Source organism: Achroia grisella, unplaced genomic scaffold, assembly GCF_030625045.1.
Source record: "Achroia grisella isolate CSIRO2021 unplaced genomic scaffold, CSIRO_AGI_Agris_v1 utg546, whole genome shotgun sequence".
NCBI lineage: Eukaryota > Metazoa > Arthropoda > Insecta > Lepidoptera > Pyralidae > Achroia > Achroia grisella.
In genome coordinates, this window is record NW_026712931.1 from 5,328,386 (window position 1) to 5,340,205 (window position 11,820).

The following is an 11,820-nucleotide window of genomic DNA, read 5'->3' on the forward strand; positions in this document are numbered from 1 at the left end:
GTCTGCTGCAGTCTTTTTCTGGTATTGCTTCGACATTTCTTACAAACATGGGTGTGGTTTACTTTATGAATATCATAAACCACACCCCTGCCCCCTTGCATTAAAGAAATATATCAAAATACATGTCACTAATATTGGATCTTTTTCTTTTTCTCTCCAGGTTCTATTACTACAACAACAAGTGACGACACTGGCGGATACACAGAGCACGGCAGATGAACGCTACGCCAGGGCGAAGGCTGACAATGCAGTGCTACAGGCCAGGTTGCACATGCTCGACGAACAAATACGAGAGGTATGGTCTACCGTCTTCATTTTAATTATTATCTTCTTTCCTTAGCCCATATCATGAGAGTAATATATTCTTAAATGGATTATCTACTAAAGTGGATGACGTTAGGAGATATATTTGGCAATATTTGACATCCATCTTTTGGAAGAGGTACTATGTAGCAATCAGTCTTTCACCCAACCGCACATTGTCGAAAATTCTATCTATTATTTTCTGTCCGAAAATCTAATAAGAAAATTACAATCTACTCTTTATGTAAATTTTATCTATGATATGATATTACATAAGTTTAGAGTAGACTCCGGGCTGATAGTGTCTGAGATCGAATAACACTAATCAACTTATGCCGACGTCAGAACATATTTTGAGATACTGTCTCGGGGGCCCGGATAGACATGACTAGATAAGCTGTAAAATCGAGGATAATATATATTATATATATTTGGCTACATTATCAGACTCTCTTAGTATGAAGGAAAATATAGGCAAAGACTAGGTTTTGACATTCAATACATTTTTTCCGACTAACAGTTAACAGTTTGCAGTAAAATACAGCCTTTATTTAGTAATAAATGAAGCTGCAATAAATATTAATGCGACGTCGTTAACATCTACTTATATCCATAAGTATGGAGGTGGTATCCAAGATATACGATCACCAATTTTACAACGTAGGTACATTAAATATGGTTAAACTTAAATGTACAGGTTCCATGTTTCTAAATAAAGCTTACGCATTAGGTAGTAACTGTTTTTGAATCTATGTATCTGACAAATTGTATATAGGATTTTGTAAGAATCGTTACTAGTGCCTATAGTAGTACATAATCTAGGTAAATCACTTTAATAATACCCAACTGTATCCGTAATATCGTAATGACCTCTAATTATAGCAAAGGCGATTAATTCATATCCTTTTGCGGAATTGAATGTAAAGCTATTGGATTGTAAAGTTAATACTTTTTGCTAGATTGAATGCCGCTGCGAAGAACGCATAGCTGATGAACAGAAAAGATGTAGAGATGCCATCGCGCGCGTGGAGCGTGAGAGGGATACACAACAAGTTGCACTCAATGACCGACTTGTAGCCGCAGAAACTGAAGCTTCTGATCTTAAACAAGAGGTAATGATCCCTAAATAAACTACAGTTGAATTTAAGCGATCTCATCAATTTAATCTGCACTGTAAATTATATGTATACACTAGGATATGACTGCACATTCAAGTTACTTTTTTCGGATATTTGTTATAGTATAAATAAATACTATATATAATAATATAATAGAAACATAAATCACTAGAAAATACCGGTATTAATATTAAGAAAAGTGTATAACCTAAGAAGTTAGACCAGACTGATCTTACCCCTCAGATAACCCATATATCTATTTCCCTTGATAAAAAGACTCACTCTCACTTGATTATTTTAAGTCCTACTGTATAGAAAGATTAACATTTCAATCGTCAGGTGGGACGTCTTAGAGGTGTAGCAGAAACACTACGAGCAAACGCTGAAATTTCTACGCGGGCACATCGCGAAGCTCAAGAACAAATAGGAGAACTGGTGGCTCAGCTAAACGCTGCCCGTGAAGCTGAAAGACGAGAACGCGAAGCTGCCACTGCCACTGCTGAAATGCTGACCGCTGCTAAATTGGAACTCCAGAAAGTAACGGAAGCTCCACCCCCGCCTCCTGATCCTCGTTTAGACGAACTAAGGAAGGAGCTAACATTGCTAAGAACACAAAACAAATGTAAGTTAATGTTTTATAGTATCCAGTTGGATAGGCCAGGTCATCCAGGGTGTGGAACCGGTCCCAAAACCGTTATTCTTACATACATTTCTGGATACATCATATTTTTAACTTGTCTATCCATAGACGTAGATTGTAGACGCTCTTAACATATCTCTAAAACTATATACGTGAAAGTCAACAAATGTTTGATACCAGACATTTGAACAAACATTCCAAATACTATGGTATATGCTAAAAATAAATAACTCTAATGATAGGTCAAGCCTTTCAACTTTGTTGAGCATTCCATCAAAATTTTTACAATAGTATTTAAATCTGATTACTGTACTACGAAGATAAATCTTAATTGTGCACATTATCTCATTTAAAAACGTAATTACTATTACAGCTTTATCAGAAGCTCAAGAGGAACTTCAAGCACAAATATTGACGCGCGGCGTGGAGGAAGGTCGCAGTCTGCTCGACGGCGTAAGTGGACCTCTCGTTGGCACCACCTCCCTCGCACACGAACTTTCTCAAATGAGCGACGATGAGGTAATTTATTAACAATTCACTACAGTTATTAAACATTAAGTTTTTCAAGCATTCAAACCTACTCAAGCCCGTCCATGGTACACGCTAACTGATTATTCACTTACTTAGATGGTTAATTGACTGGACACATGTACACAAGTATCTGTGTCAATACATTCTGACGATTTCTCTATGACATTGTAAACATAATTGTATATAGATTAATCAGAAGAAGTGTGAATGGGTGCCTAGTAAGTAGGACACTCGTTGTGTATACAATGATTTTTAAGGAATGAAGCATTATTACACTTTATTGTAGGTAGCTACATCTAATGTAGAATTAAATGTAATATTTTTGTGTCAGGAAATAAACAGAAAAAAACCCCTATTCTTTCGGTTTTTACTAAGATACTGTTAATAAATAATTACGGTAGAACTATACGGATACAGGTATAGATTACAACCTAAACATAAAATATTGAACATTTCATTACAAATGACAGTCACTTCATCAATTTCTACTGTAATCAATCAAGAATCCATTTGATTATTAATTCCATCATAAATACTAAAGCTGGCACGCACTGCTCTTGAAATGAGTACAAACAAAATTATATCGTATCAAAATTAACTCTGGATACATTTTCTAAAGGACTAGCAAACACGCGCCGAGGACTTTGCCTGCTACGTTTAAGGGTGGATTTAAAACAATGTAGTAAATTCTCGTTCATTGCATATGTCTATATATGTATTATATGCTAGAGTATGGCCAGGAGTATTTTTTTTAACAGCCTAGAATTATTTACATCTAAAAACAATTTTGTAGATACTATGACAATACTCAATAATTACAACCTTACAATGGCTTCATTATTTAATTTTTTGCTTTTATTAATTTATATCTCTTCTTAGTATTTTTTAACATGAAACTGCTGAATTTATGATTATATAATTTTCAGTTCTTTGTAGCTTACATTTCGAATAAGACACTAATATTTAAAAAATAGAACGCTTTGCCTTTTGAATATCAACTAAAAAAGTAATATATATATATATATATATAGTTTCGAATATTGAATCTTTTTTATTACCTTAAAAGAGAAAACTTTATAAAGATGTCTCAATCTAATGCCAATATTATAACATTATTTTTTCAACCTAGTTTCTCTACTGGCTCATGTTCTTTATTCATTTCATCTGAATCTACCTTCAGACGTACTAACATCATTTTTAAAATGCATTTAATAGATTGTTATTGAACATCCATTGCATACCGACGTATTTTCCGGTCGCTTGTTATACTAGTCCGCAATTCATGTTATGTCATTTTCTTATCTTATGATTTATATAATTGTATACAAAGTCAAACCTTTAATATTTGTTGCATACTGATTAGTCGCATACTAGTACGATAGGTGCATTAACTATATACTAATGTGCTTGTTTAAGTTTGAATTCTGACAGTGCGTAGGCAAATAGTAGGTAGTTTTGAAATTTCAATACCATTCTTTCAAAAAAATAAAAACGAGATAGGTAACAAGCAATGGAACTATGGGGGTAAGTATTGTTAATGGAGACTAGGGGTACCAGTGCTATCTGACGGGAGTTATCCTCCCAATAATATTCTTTGACTGTTGCGACGCCAGCGTATACCCTCATTGTAGGTAGTTGCACCATTCCATTCCATAGTCACATAAGAAAAATCAGTAGCAAAATTATTTTTACACATTTTTTTTTAGTAATTTGTAGACATTTTTGATTTGAGCACTGTAAGAATTTAACTATTGTTATGTCTTGTCATCATGGCCACGCTTTGCTTCGTGTACTGTATGTTTGCAGAATATTCTCGATACAGTCATATATATTTTTATGTATACATCTTTGCAGCTCGATGGTAGTGATACACAATCAGATCTCAGCATAGAGATGGAAAAGGTACGACATTTTTACTAACTGTGCATGTACATTTCAGGAACTGGTTAACTTCTTGCATGCTTTTACTTTAACAAGCTGTACCTTTTTCATACTTTATGAAATATCTTTGCTTAACCCATTACTAACATACCATTTACACAGATACACTGCATTGCATGATTTAATCACACACAATACTGTTTTTTTTATTGATTTTATAATTTTGTCTTACCAGCATCTTCCGTTTTTTTATTAGCAAATGATTACTGAAAACTATAAAGTTTTTGTGGTATTTCCGACTTAACGAGTACCTACTCGAACACAATAGCAAGTACATTGCGTTTGTGCATATTAGAGTCCGAGTTCGATTCTCGGTCAAATCGGGAGAAATTCATTGTTTCTTAGTCCAATGTTTTAGCAGTTTAGTCTTAGGGAGAAATTATAAGCAATCCTTCGGATCAGTATCTATAATTCATTGATATCTATATCTATTCTTCAGTCACAGGCCACGCATACTTTTACGGACTTGTTTTTTTTACATTAGGGCCAAACAAAAAAGCAAGAAGAAATACTATACATATGTAGTTATAAAGCCGGCGGATGATTTGATGCGATGCGGTCTTGGAACAAGAACTAAGGCCATGCCCCATTTCTTTTAATAAAAGTGCAAGTAATGTAGTTATCACAGTTAGTTATTAAATCGGTCTTAGTCAAGTCAGCTAACTCCTACTTCCTTTGTTTACAGTTGCAGAAAGCTTTAAAGGAACAACAAGACGTAAACGTACAATTAAGAAATTACATCGACGGCATATTATTGGCGATCGTGGAAAATTATCCACAACTATTAGAGGTGAAATACCAAAAAGAAGCTGGTGTTAATAAATCATAACGTTTAATCATTATCATCTAATTACTTAAAATAAATTATATGCATAAAAATTATACATCAATATTGTTATAATAAAATTTATGTAATTAACAAATCGAATTCAATGGTTATATACTTATATATATTATTATAAAATTAAGTGTTGTTTAGTTCAAAAATTTGATAATAATGTTGGATTCTACAATGAAATAAATATGTGTAATACTGTGATAAAATTCATGAAAGGATTTTTTTATTCTGTCTTCGTTAGGTAGATATTATTCAAGATGGTATTGTCATTTGGAATTGTATGTATTTAATCATTATTATAGAGCTTTATGTAACTCTAATTAAATACATTTTTGTTGTAAATATTGTACCTATAGACATAAATAATAGTTAATGTACGCGTACAGTCGCATAAAATAATTTTAATAACAAGTAAACGACTGTAGCTTGTTTACTTGTAATAAACTTAACGTAATTATTATTATTATTGTAAGCGACTATACCGAATAGTTAATAAGTTCCTTATAATATCTCAAGGCATGTGGCCTTTTTAAACAATGTTTTGATAACATAAGCAATTTTAGAGATCTGTATAAAAAATAGTTTAGTATAATTTTAATATCGACAAAGGCCAGGCCGTCCATAACGATATTATTTCAATAATACTTAGAGCCAATTTTATAAAAGACTGGTAAGTATTCATAATGTTAGATGCAAATATATTTTCTCCAATAAGAATGTTATGGCTTCTAATATTATTTAAGCCATCCAATGTAAAGTGTGTATTCGTATATGTAGCCACACTTGATAGTACCTAAAAGCTTCTATGGATCAAATTCACGCCCGATCGTTCGGGCCGATGTGCTGAGTGCTGTCCTAAGTAACACGTATTGAATTAGTAGTACTCTTCTCGATATTTTATCCCATTATCTCCTGTACATCTCGAAAATAGTTCAAAATACGAATAACTTATTTTGTTATTGTTACGCCCTATCATCCATATCAAAGAACGAGGTCGTGATAAATAAAACTCAACTTAGAAAAGCTAACTACTGCGACGGCATTTAAATAGAAAAGGATTTACATTACAATGATTGTTTTTTGTAATTGTTTATATAGAAAATTGATATTGAGGAATTATGTATATTTGAAAAAAAAAAAAAAAAAAAATTGAACAAATAAACGGTTTTACAAATAAGTCTAAATTTAGAAAAAAAAAAAATAGAAAAGGAATCATCATTTCTAACGCATTAATGCTCTTATCCTCCAAATTGACCTGAAGTTGGAAGGTTGCAAAAATGCGTGTGCGTGTGAACATAGCAAAGTAGACTCAACTGATCGGCCCGACCAATCAGATGTCAAATTGTTTTGTCTGTAGATGGATTAAAATTAATGTGTATTTGTTAAGAGAGATTGTGTATATGATATTTTTACAATGAAAATCCTATTTATAACTTTTAAGTTAGGTAGTTACGTAGGCATTTGTGTACATTTTGATAACATGAAATAAATCTATTAAAAATGTTCTTCTACTAATAGTCATTGAATATAAATTAAATGAATTCTAATTTTATTCAGTCTTTTTATTTTGTTGTTTATTTCTCTTATGCATCATAGACAGCTAATACTTTTCTCGTAATATTAAAGAAATAACTTGATCTTAATACAATTTAACTTGAAAAAATATCAATCGGAAAGTGTCTGCGTAAATAGCCGATACAATGAGTGACTATTTACGTATTGTCTAGATAAGTATCGAGCTAGTTTTGGTTATAGTAACACACGAAGATGTGTAAAGGTGGACGAGAATGTCTACTCATTACATCTGGCCGCTGTTATTCAGCTTATCCAAAACATTGCGATTACATCACCACTAAAATATTCGGATCGGTTACGAATGAAACGTGAAAATCTTCGTATCGAAATCCTTGTTACTTCTGTAATATTATGTATATAAACAGTATAAAATGCTATATATAATAAATTCGTAGTGTAGGTATACGAGAACATATCTTTTTTAAGCTAGTCGACAAAATCAAATTACCAAAATCAATCATTTTCAAGTATAACTATAATAGTAGTAATTATAATAAGACACACTACTTCTCTTCATCACCTGAATGGTCATCGTCATTTTTGTTTTGTTCCAAATTACTTAAAACCTGTTGAACATCTAAACGTAGCATCATAAATTTCGGGTCCATAAAATCCTAAAATAAAACCAATGTATTAAATCAACACGTCGTGATTTCACTATTTTTATACTCAACAAAAGCAGACGTACAACTTTATACAAGCACAAATATAATTTATTAAAACAAACCTTTAATGGCCCTGTTTCGTTCTGGACAGATTGTAAATTACTTTCGGCAGCAGTCTTTTTTTCAATAAAACTCCTTTCTTCGTTAGTAAGACTTGTACTATGTCTTAGATTAAAATTTCTACTCATAAGATACGCCATTTCGTGTTCGATTGCATTCATTGCAGAATTCACTTCAGCACCACCGTAGTCTCTAGACACAGAGACGTTAAGAAAAGTATCTGGCATATTATAATTAGGTTCATATGTATATGTAGTTACATTCTGAGTGCTTTTACATAAAGAACATTGTTGTCTACTTTCCAATTGTTTTCTTTCATTGTGCAAATTTAATCTTTCTCTAGACAATGCTACCTTCTCTTTAGCAATTTGCTTCTCTCTTGTGTTTAATGAGACAACATGCTCTTGTATCCGTCGAATTCTTTCCTCGTATTTTCTTTGTAAATATTCTGCCTCCGAATATTTTTTGTCTGCTTGTGATTGTTTATCTATTGCTGTTTTTGCAAGTAAATCTAAATCACGACTCCTAGGGACATACGGTTAATTGTTAATAAACAACTTTATAGAATTGACTGCCTATATCAATGAATACTTACTTAGCTAGAATTCGCTGTTCTTCCATATGCATGTGTTGTTTTTCAACATTTAATTTCGATCTATCTTCGGTAACCTCTTCTAATTGAGCTTGGAGTTCTGATTTCATCGTCTGTAAATCAAATGAATGAATATGATAATTCGAATTATTTGTATTAAACGATAAGCATCACTAATTGTGAACAAACTTCTAATTCTTGTTTGATGCTAAGTATGGTCGCCTTTTCTTTAGCAGCAACTGCGCTATCCTTCACTGCTTTCTTTTTTTCATCATCTATCTTAGTTACTTTTTCATCATACTCTTTCTGTATTTCTTCTCTCAACATCTGTAATAAAATCTACACGTAAGTATACACAAGCACATTTTTTAATGTTCAACAATAGGTGCCCATAGAAAAATTAACATATGTACATAACTTACACATATAGACATACCTTTATGTCCTCGTCTTGTTTTTTAAGAATAGTTTTAGCGAATTCTGTTTGTTTATTGAAGGTAGCTTTTTCAAACTCGAATTCCATTTTTCTTTGCTTTAAAGCCGCTGTATCTTCCTCAATTAACTGAAAATATAAAATATTATTTATTTTCATTAATTTAAATTGTTGCTAATGACAACTTAATTACGTTGTTAAAATTTTAATAAAAATATCTTTTATTGTTTCTACTACTCTACATCATGTCTAAATATTAAAAATAAATACCGTAGTCATTTGTTTTAATCTGTTTTCTAGCAGTTTAACTACTTCTTTACTTTCTATTTTTTCGCTTTCAAAATTTTCACGCTCTTTTTTCAGTTGGTGGACCATATCTGTAAACAATACTAGACATTATATCCGTTCCTATCTACACAGTCTATATCTATTTAAAAATAAAAGTTCCAGACGATAGTAAATTTAATAAATATAGATCTATCAGCAATATATTTTATTTACCATTTATTTGTGTTTCTCTTGCCACTAAACTTTTTTCGGTATCTCGCTGAGCGTTATCTGCAATCGCTTGAACTTTTTCTAATAGTATTTGGCACTGGGATTTATTTTCTTTAACATCTGTCACTAATTCATGCAGATCAGATGAAAAACCTGCTGATTCTTGAATGAGTTCATGTTCGTGTTTTACTGCCTTTCTGTGAAATGTTAAAATATATTTCTAACATGTTTAATTGCCATTTACTATCTACAAACATAAAATCTTACTTAATATTCTCCATCAGCGTTACATGATGTTCTTGTAAAATTCTAATATTCTCCAGATGCTGTTCTCTTAACAATTCATTTTCTGCTTTATGGCGCTCCGTTAGCGCGTTCACATTGTCTTCAGTTAACTTTTTGAACAAGTGATGATGTTGTTCTAGCCAATTTATCTTTTCAGAGTAATATTTAACTAACTTGTCACTTTCTTCCTTCATTCTTTCTTCTGCTTGACTAAGAGAAATTTCTAAGAAAGCTAGTTGACGCCTATGGTGATGAAAGACATAAATATTAAAATAAAATAAGAATCATTATTTAAAAATTAAAGACATGAATGTTAAAATACAATAAAAATCATTGTTAACCTGTATGAGGTTTCCATTAAGTCTATTTCCTTATCGTGATTTTCTTGTAACGATTGAACTAACTGAAGCAACTGCCTTTTCTCCTTCATGTAAGGAGTTTCTTTCTGTTCTGCCTCAGTGGTAGTAACAAGCACATCTTCGGAATTATTTGGGTTATTTTCTATACTAGTTGTACCTAATAGCGCCTGAAATAATTTAATATATAATTTAACTTTAGAAATGTTGATTGACGATTGTTACGTCACCCAACAATCCCTGATTTGTTATACCACAAATAGATACGAGATCAGGGGTAACGCAAACATGTCTCAAAATTCCAAAAAATATGTTAACAAGACATTATTAAAATAAAAAATTTTAATAGTTCACCTAAATTTCAGATTTGTAAATTACAATAGGAAATAATGAAGTCTCTTATGAAATTCAGGTCACTTTTAAGCACCTAATAAAGTAATAATCGGTAATATCTAGTTCCGTAACTTGTTTATTGGTGTTACTATATTCCTCAAAAATATTACTGCCTGAAGCTAATAGCACTGGTTAAACGTAAGCTATAATATAAATATATTATTTATGGGTATAATAATACTTAAAAGCCAGATCACCTTTATTCTTTGTGTAATACGTTCTTGATGTGCAGATATTATCGCTTGCATCTGCTGTCTGTGAGCAGATTGTCGTTGCAACATGGAATCTAATTGAGCATGATGCGCTAATTCAGCCTCACGCTGGACCCTTTGACTCTCCTTCTGACGCACTAAGAAATTAATTTTCTATAACTGACAGAAGTCCTACTAGAGATTTATTCATTTATTTATGCAAATAAGAACATGCATGTATTAACATTTTATAAATTTTTATTACTTACTCTGCATTGCGGCTAGTTTTTCTTCTTGTGCTTTCAACTGTAAAGCAATCATTAGCTGTGATTCCTGTTGTTGCAGATATAGAGTTGCACCTTCAGTGGTTATATCTTCAGTCCCTGTAGGTAATAGGTTTGGAGTTGGAGCTCTAGCAACTTTAGGATTTTCCACGTTGACATTTACATTTGTTTCTTGTTTAACCTCATCCAACTGCTTAAGGGGTTCTTCAAGAGGTTGTTCTGGAGTTGCTTTATTTACATTTACAGGTTTCTTTTTCTTAGCATCCGACCCAACTAACCACGACGGCATACCTGCATCATCATCTTCATTGTCATCATTGTTCTCGTTTTTATCTTGAAATATACCAAGCCAATCATCACCAGACTTTTTCTTAGGTGCAGCGTTTTCTTTAATCTTGTCTGTACTTTTTGGTTTATTATTTTTCTTTGCCACAGATTGCTTTGAATCACTTTTTCCTAAAATCGAATCAAAATCAAAGTCTTGGCTTTTTGCTGCAGTGGTCGGTTTTGCTGCTTGACTCGAAACAGTCTTAGAGGACCCACCTAGAATATCATCCAATAGTGACTGCGAACTTTTTCCTTTTTCTAGTGGTTTAACAATGTCTTTTTTTCCGACTGCTAACTCACCTAACATGTCAAGAGTGTCATGATTCGCACTTAACTTTAGTTTACTAGGAGATTTAGCGAATTCTAATTTGTCAACTAACTGTTTAGGTTTTGCTTCGCCTTTCAAAGAATCTCTAGAAAAATCGCTTTTATTTCGATCACCAAAATCCATTGCTTTATTATCATTTTTTGTAACATTTATAGCTTTGATATTCTTGTCTTCTATATCAGCTTTATTAGTGGGCTTTAATGATTCTGAATCTATGTTAAACAAAGACTGTTTCCTTTCAATAGTTGGTGTGGCCGTTTTTTTGGAGGGTTTTTTCTTCCCTAATATATCGTCATCAAAAAAACTATCGTCGCTTCCATCACTAAGTATACCAGCTAAAGGATCGTCAACATTAAAACTCATTTCCAATAAATAAACGGGTACCTAGTTTACTTAAGAAAAGTAAGTATAATTCAAGACTTGATAGAATGTACAAAAACTTCTATTTGTTTACAAATCCAG

General features: G+C 32.2%; 2 protein-coding genes across 4 annotated transcripts in view; one reads left to right on the top strand and one right to left on the bottom strand.

The window, feature by feature from the left end:
• LOC131848197 (rab11 family-interacting protein 4) overlaps nucleotides 1–6,424 on the top strand; it is a 44,489-nt gene extending 38,065 nt beyond the window's left edge. For 2 of the 3 annotated variants that reach the window (XM_059197979.1, XM_059197978.1), the window contains 6 exons: nucleotides 161–295; nucleotides 1,263–1,415; nucleotides 1,761–2,043; nucleotides 2,435–2,580; nucleotides 4,447–4,494; nucleotides 5,219–6,424. In XM_059197979.1, the coding sequence (XP_059053962.1) occupies nucleotides 161–295; nucleotides 1,263–1,415; nucleotides 1,761–2,043; nucleotides 2,435–2,580; nucleotides 4,447–4,494; nucleotides 5,219–5,362 (909 nt within the window). In that variant the 3' untranslated portion in view covers nucleotides 5,363–6,424. The remainder of the gene's footprint in view (nucleotides 1–160; nucleotides 296–1,262; nucleotides 1,416–1,760; nucleotides 2,044–2,434; nucleotides 2,581–4,446; nucleotides 4,495–5,218) is intronic. The other variant, XM_059197977.1, reaches the window with a different exon arrangement.
• Nucleotides 6,425–6,975: 551 nt separating this feature from the next.
• LOC131848213 (fas-binding factor 1 homolog) lies at nucleotides 6,976–11,783 on the bottom strand. Its single transcript, XM_059197998.1, has 11 exons — nucleotides 10,689–11,783; nucleotides 10,426–10,577; nucleotides 9,821–10,005; nucleotides 9,462–9,722; nucleotides 9,198–9,391; nucleotides 8,967–9,073; nucleotides 8,700–8,825; nucleotides 8,453–8,590; nucleotides 8,267–8,376; nucleotides 7,674–8,196; nucleotides 6,976–7,560 (listed from the first exon to the last, which is right to left on the bottom strand). Exons 1-11 carry the CDS (start codon nucleotides 11,719–11,721, stop codon nucleotides 7,450–7,452), a joined length of 2,940 nt encoding a protein of 979 aa, XP_059053981.1. The 5' UTR covers nucleotides 11,722–11,783; the 3' UTR covers nucleotides 6,976–7,449.
• Between the last annotated feature and the right edge of the window lie 37 nt (nucleotides 11,784–11,820).

Bases quoted from the DNA above. Each gene is read 5' to 3' on its own strand.
- LOC131848213 (XM_059197998.1), bottom strand. From the start codon at position 11,721: ATGAGTTTTAATGTTGACGATCCTTTAGCTGGTATACTTAGTGATGGA. The intron at 8,197-8,266 runs GTAAGTATTCAT...GTATGTCCCTAG, and splicing joins GAACAGCGAATTCTAGCTAA to GAGTCGTGATTTAGATTTAC. The intron at 7,561-7,673 runs GTTTGTTTTAAT...GTTTTATTTTAG, and splicing joins ACGAAACAGGGCCATTAAAG to GATTTTATGGACCCGAAATT.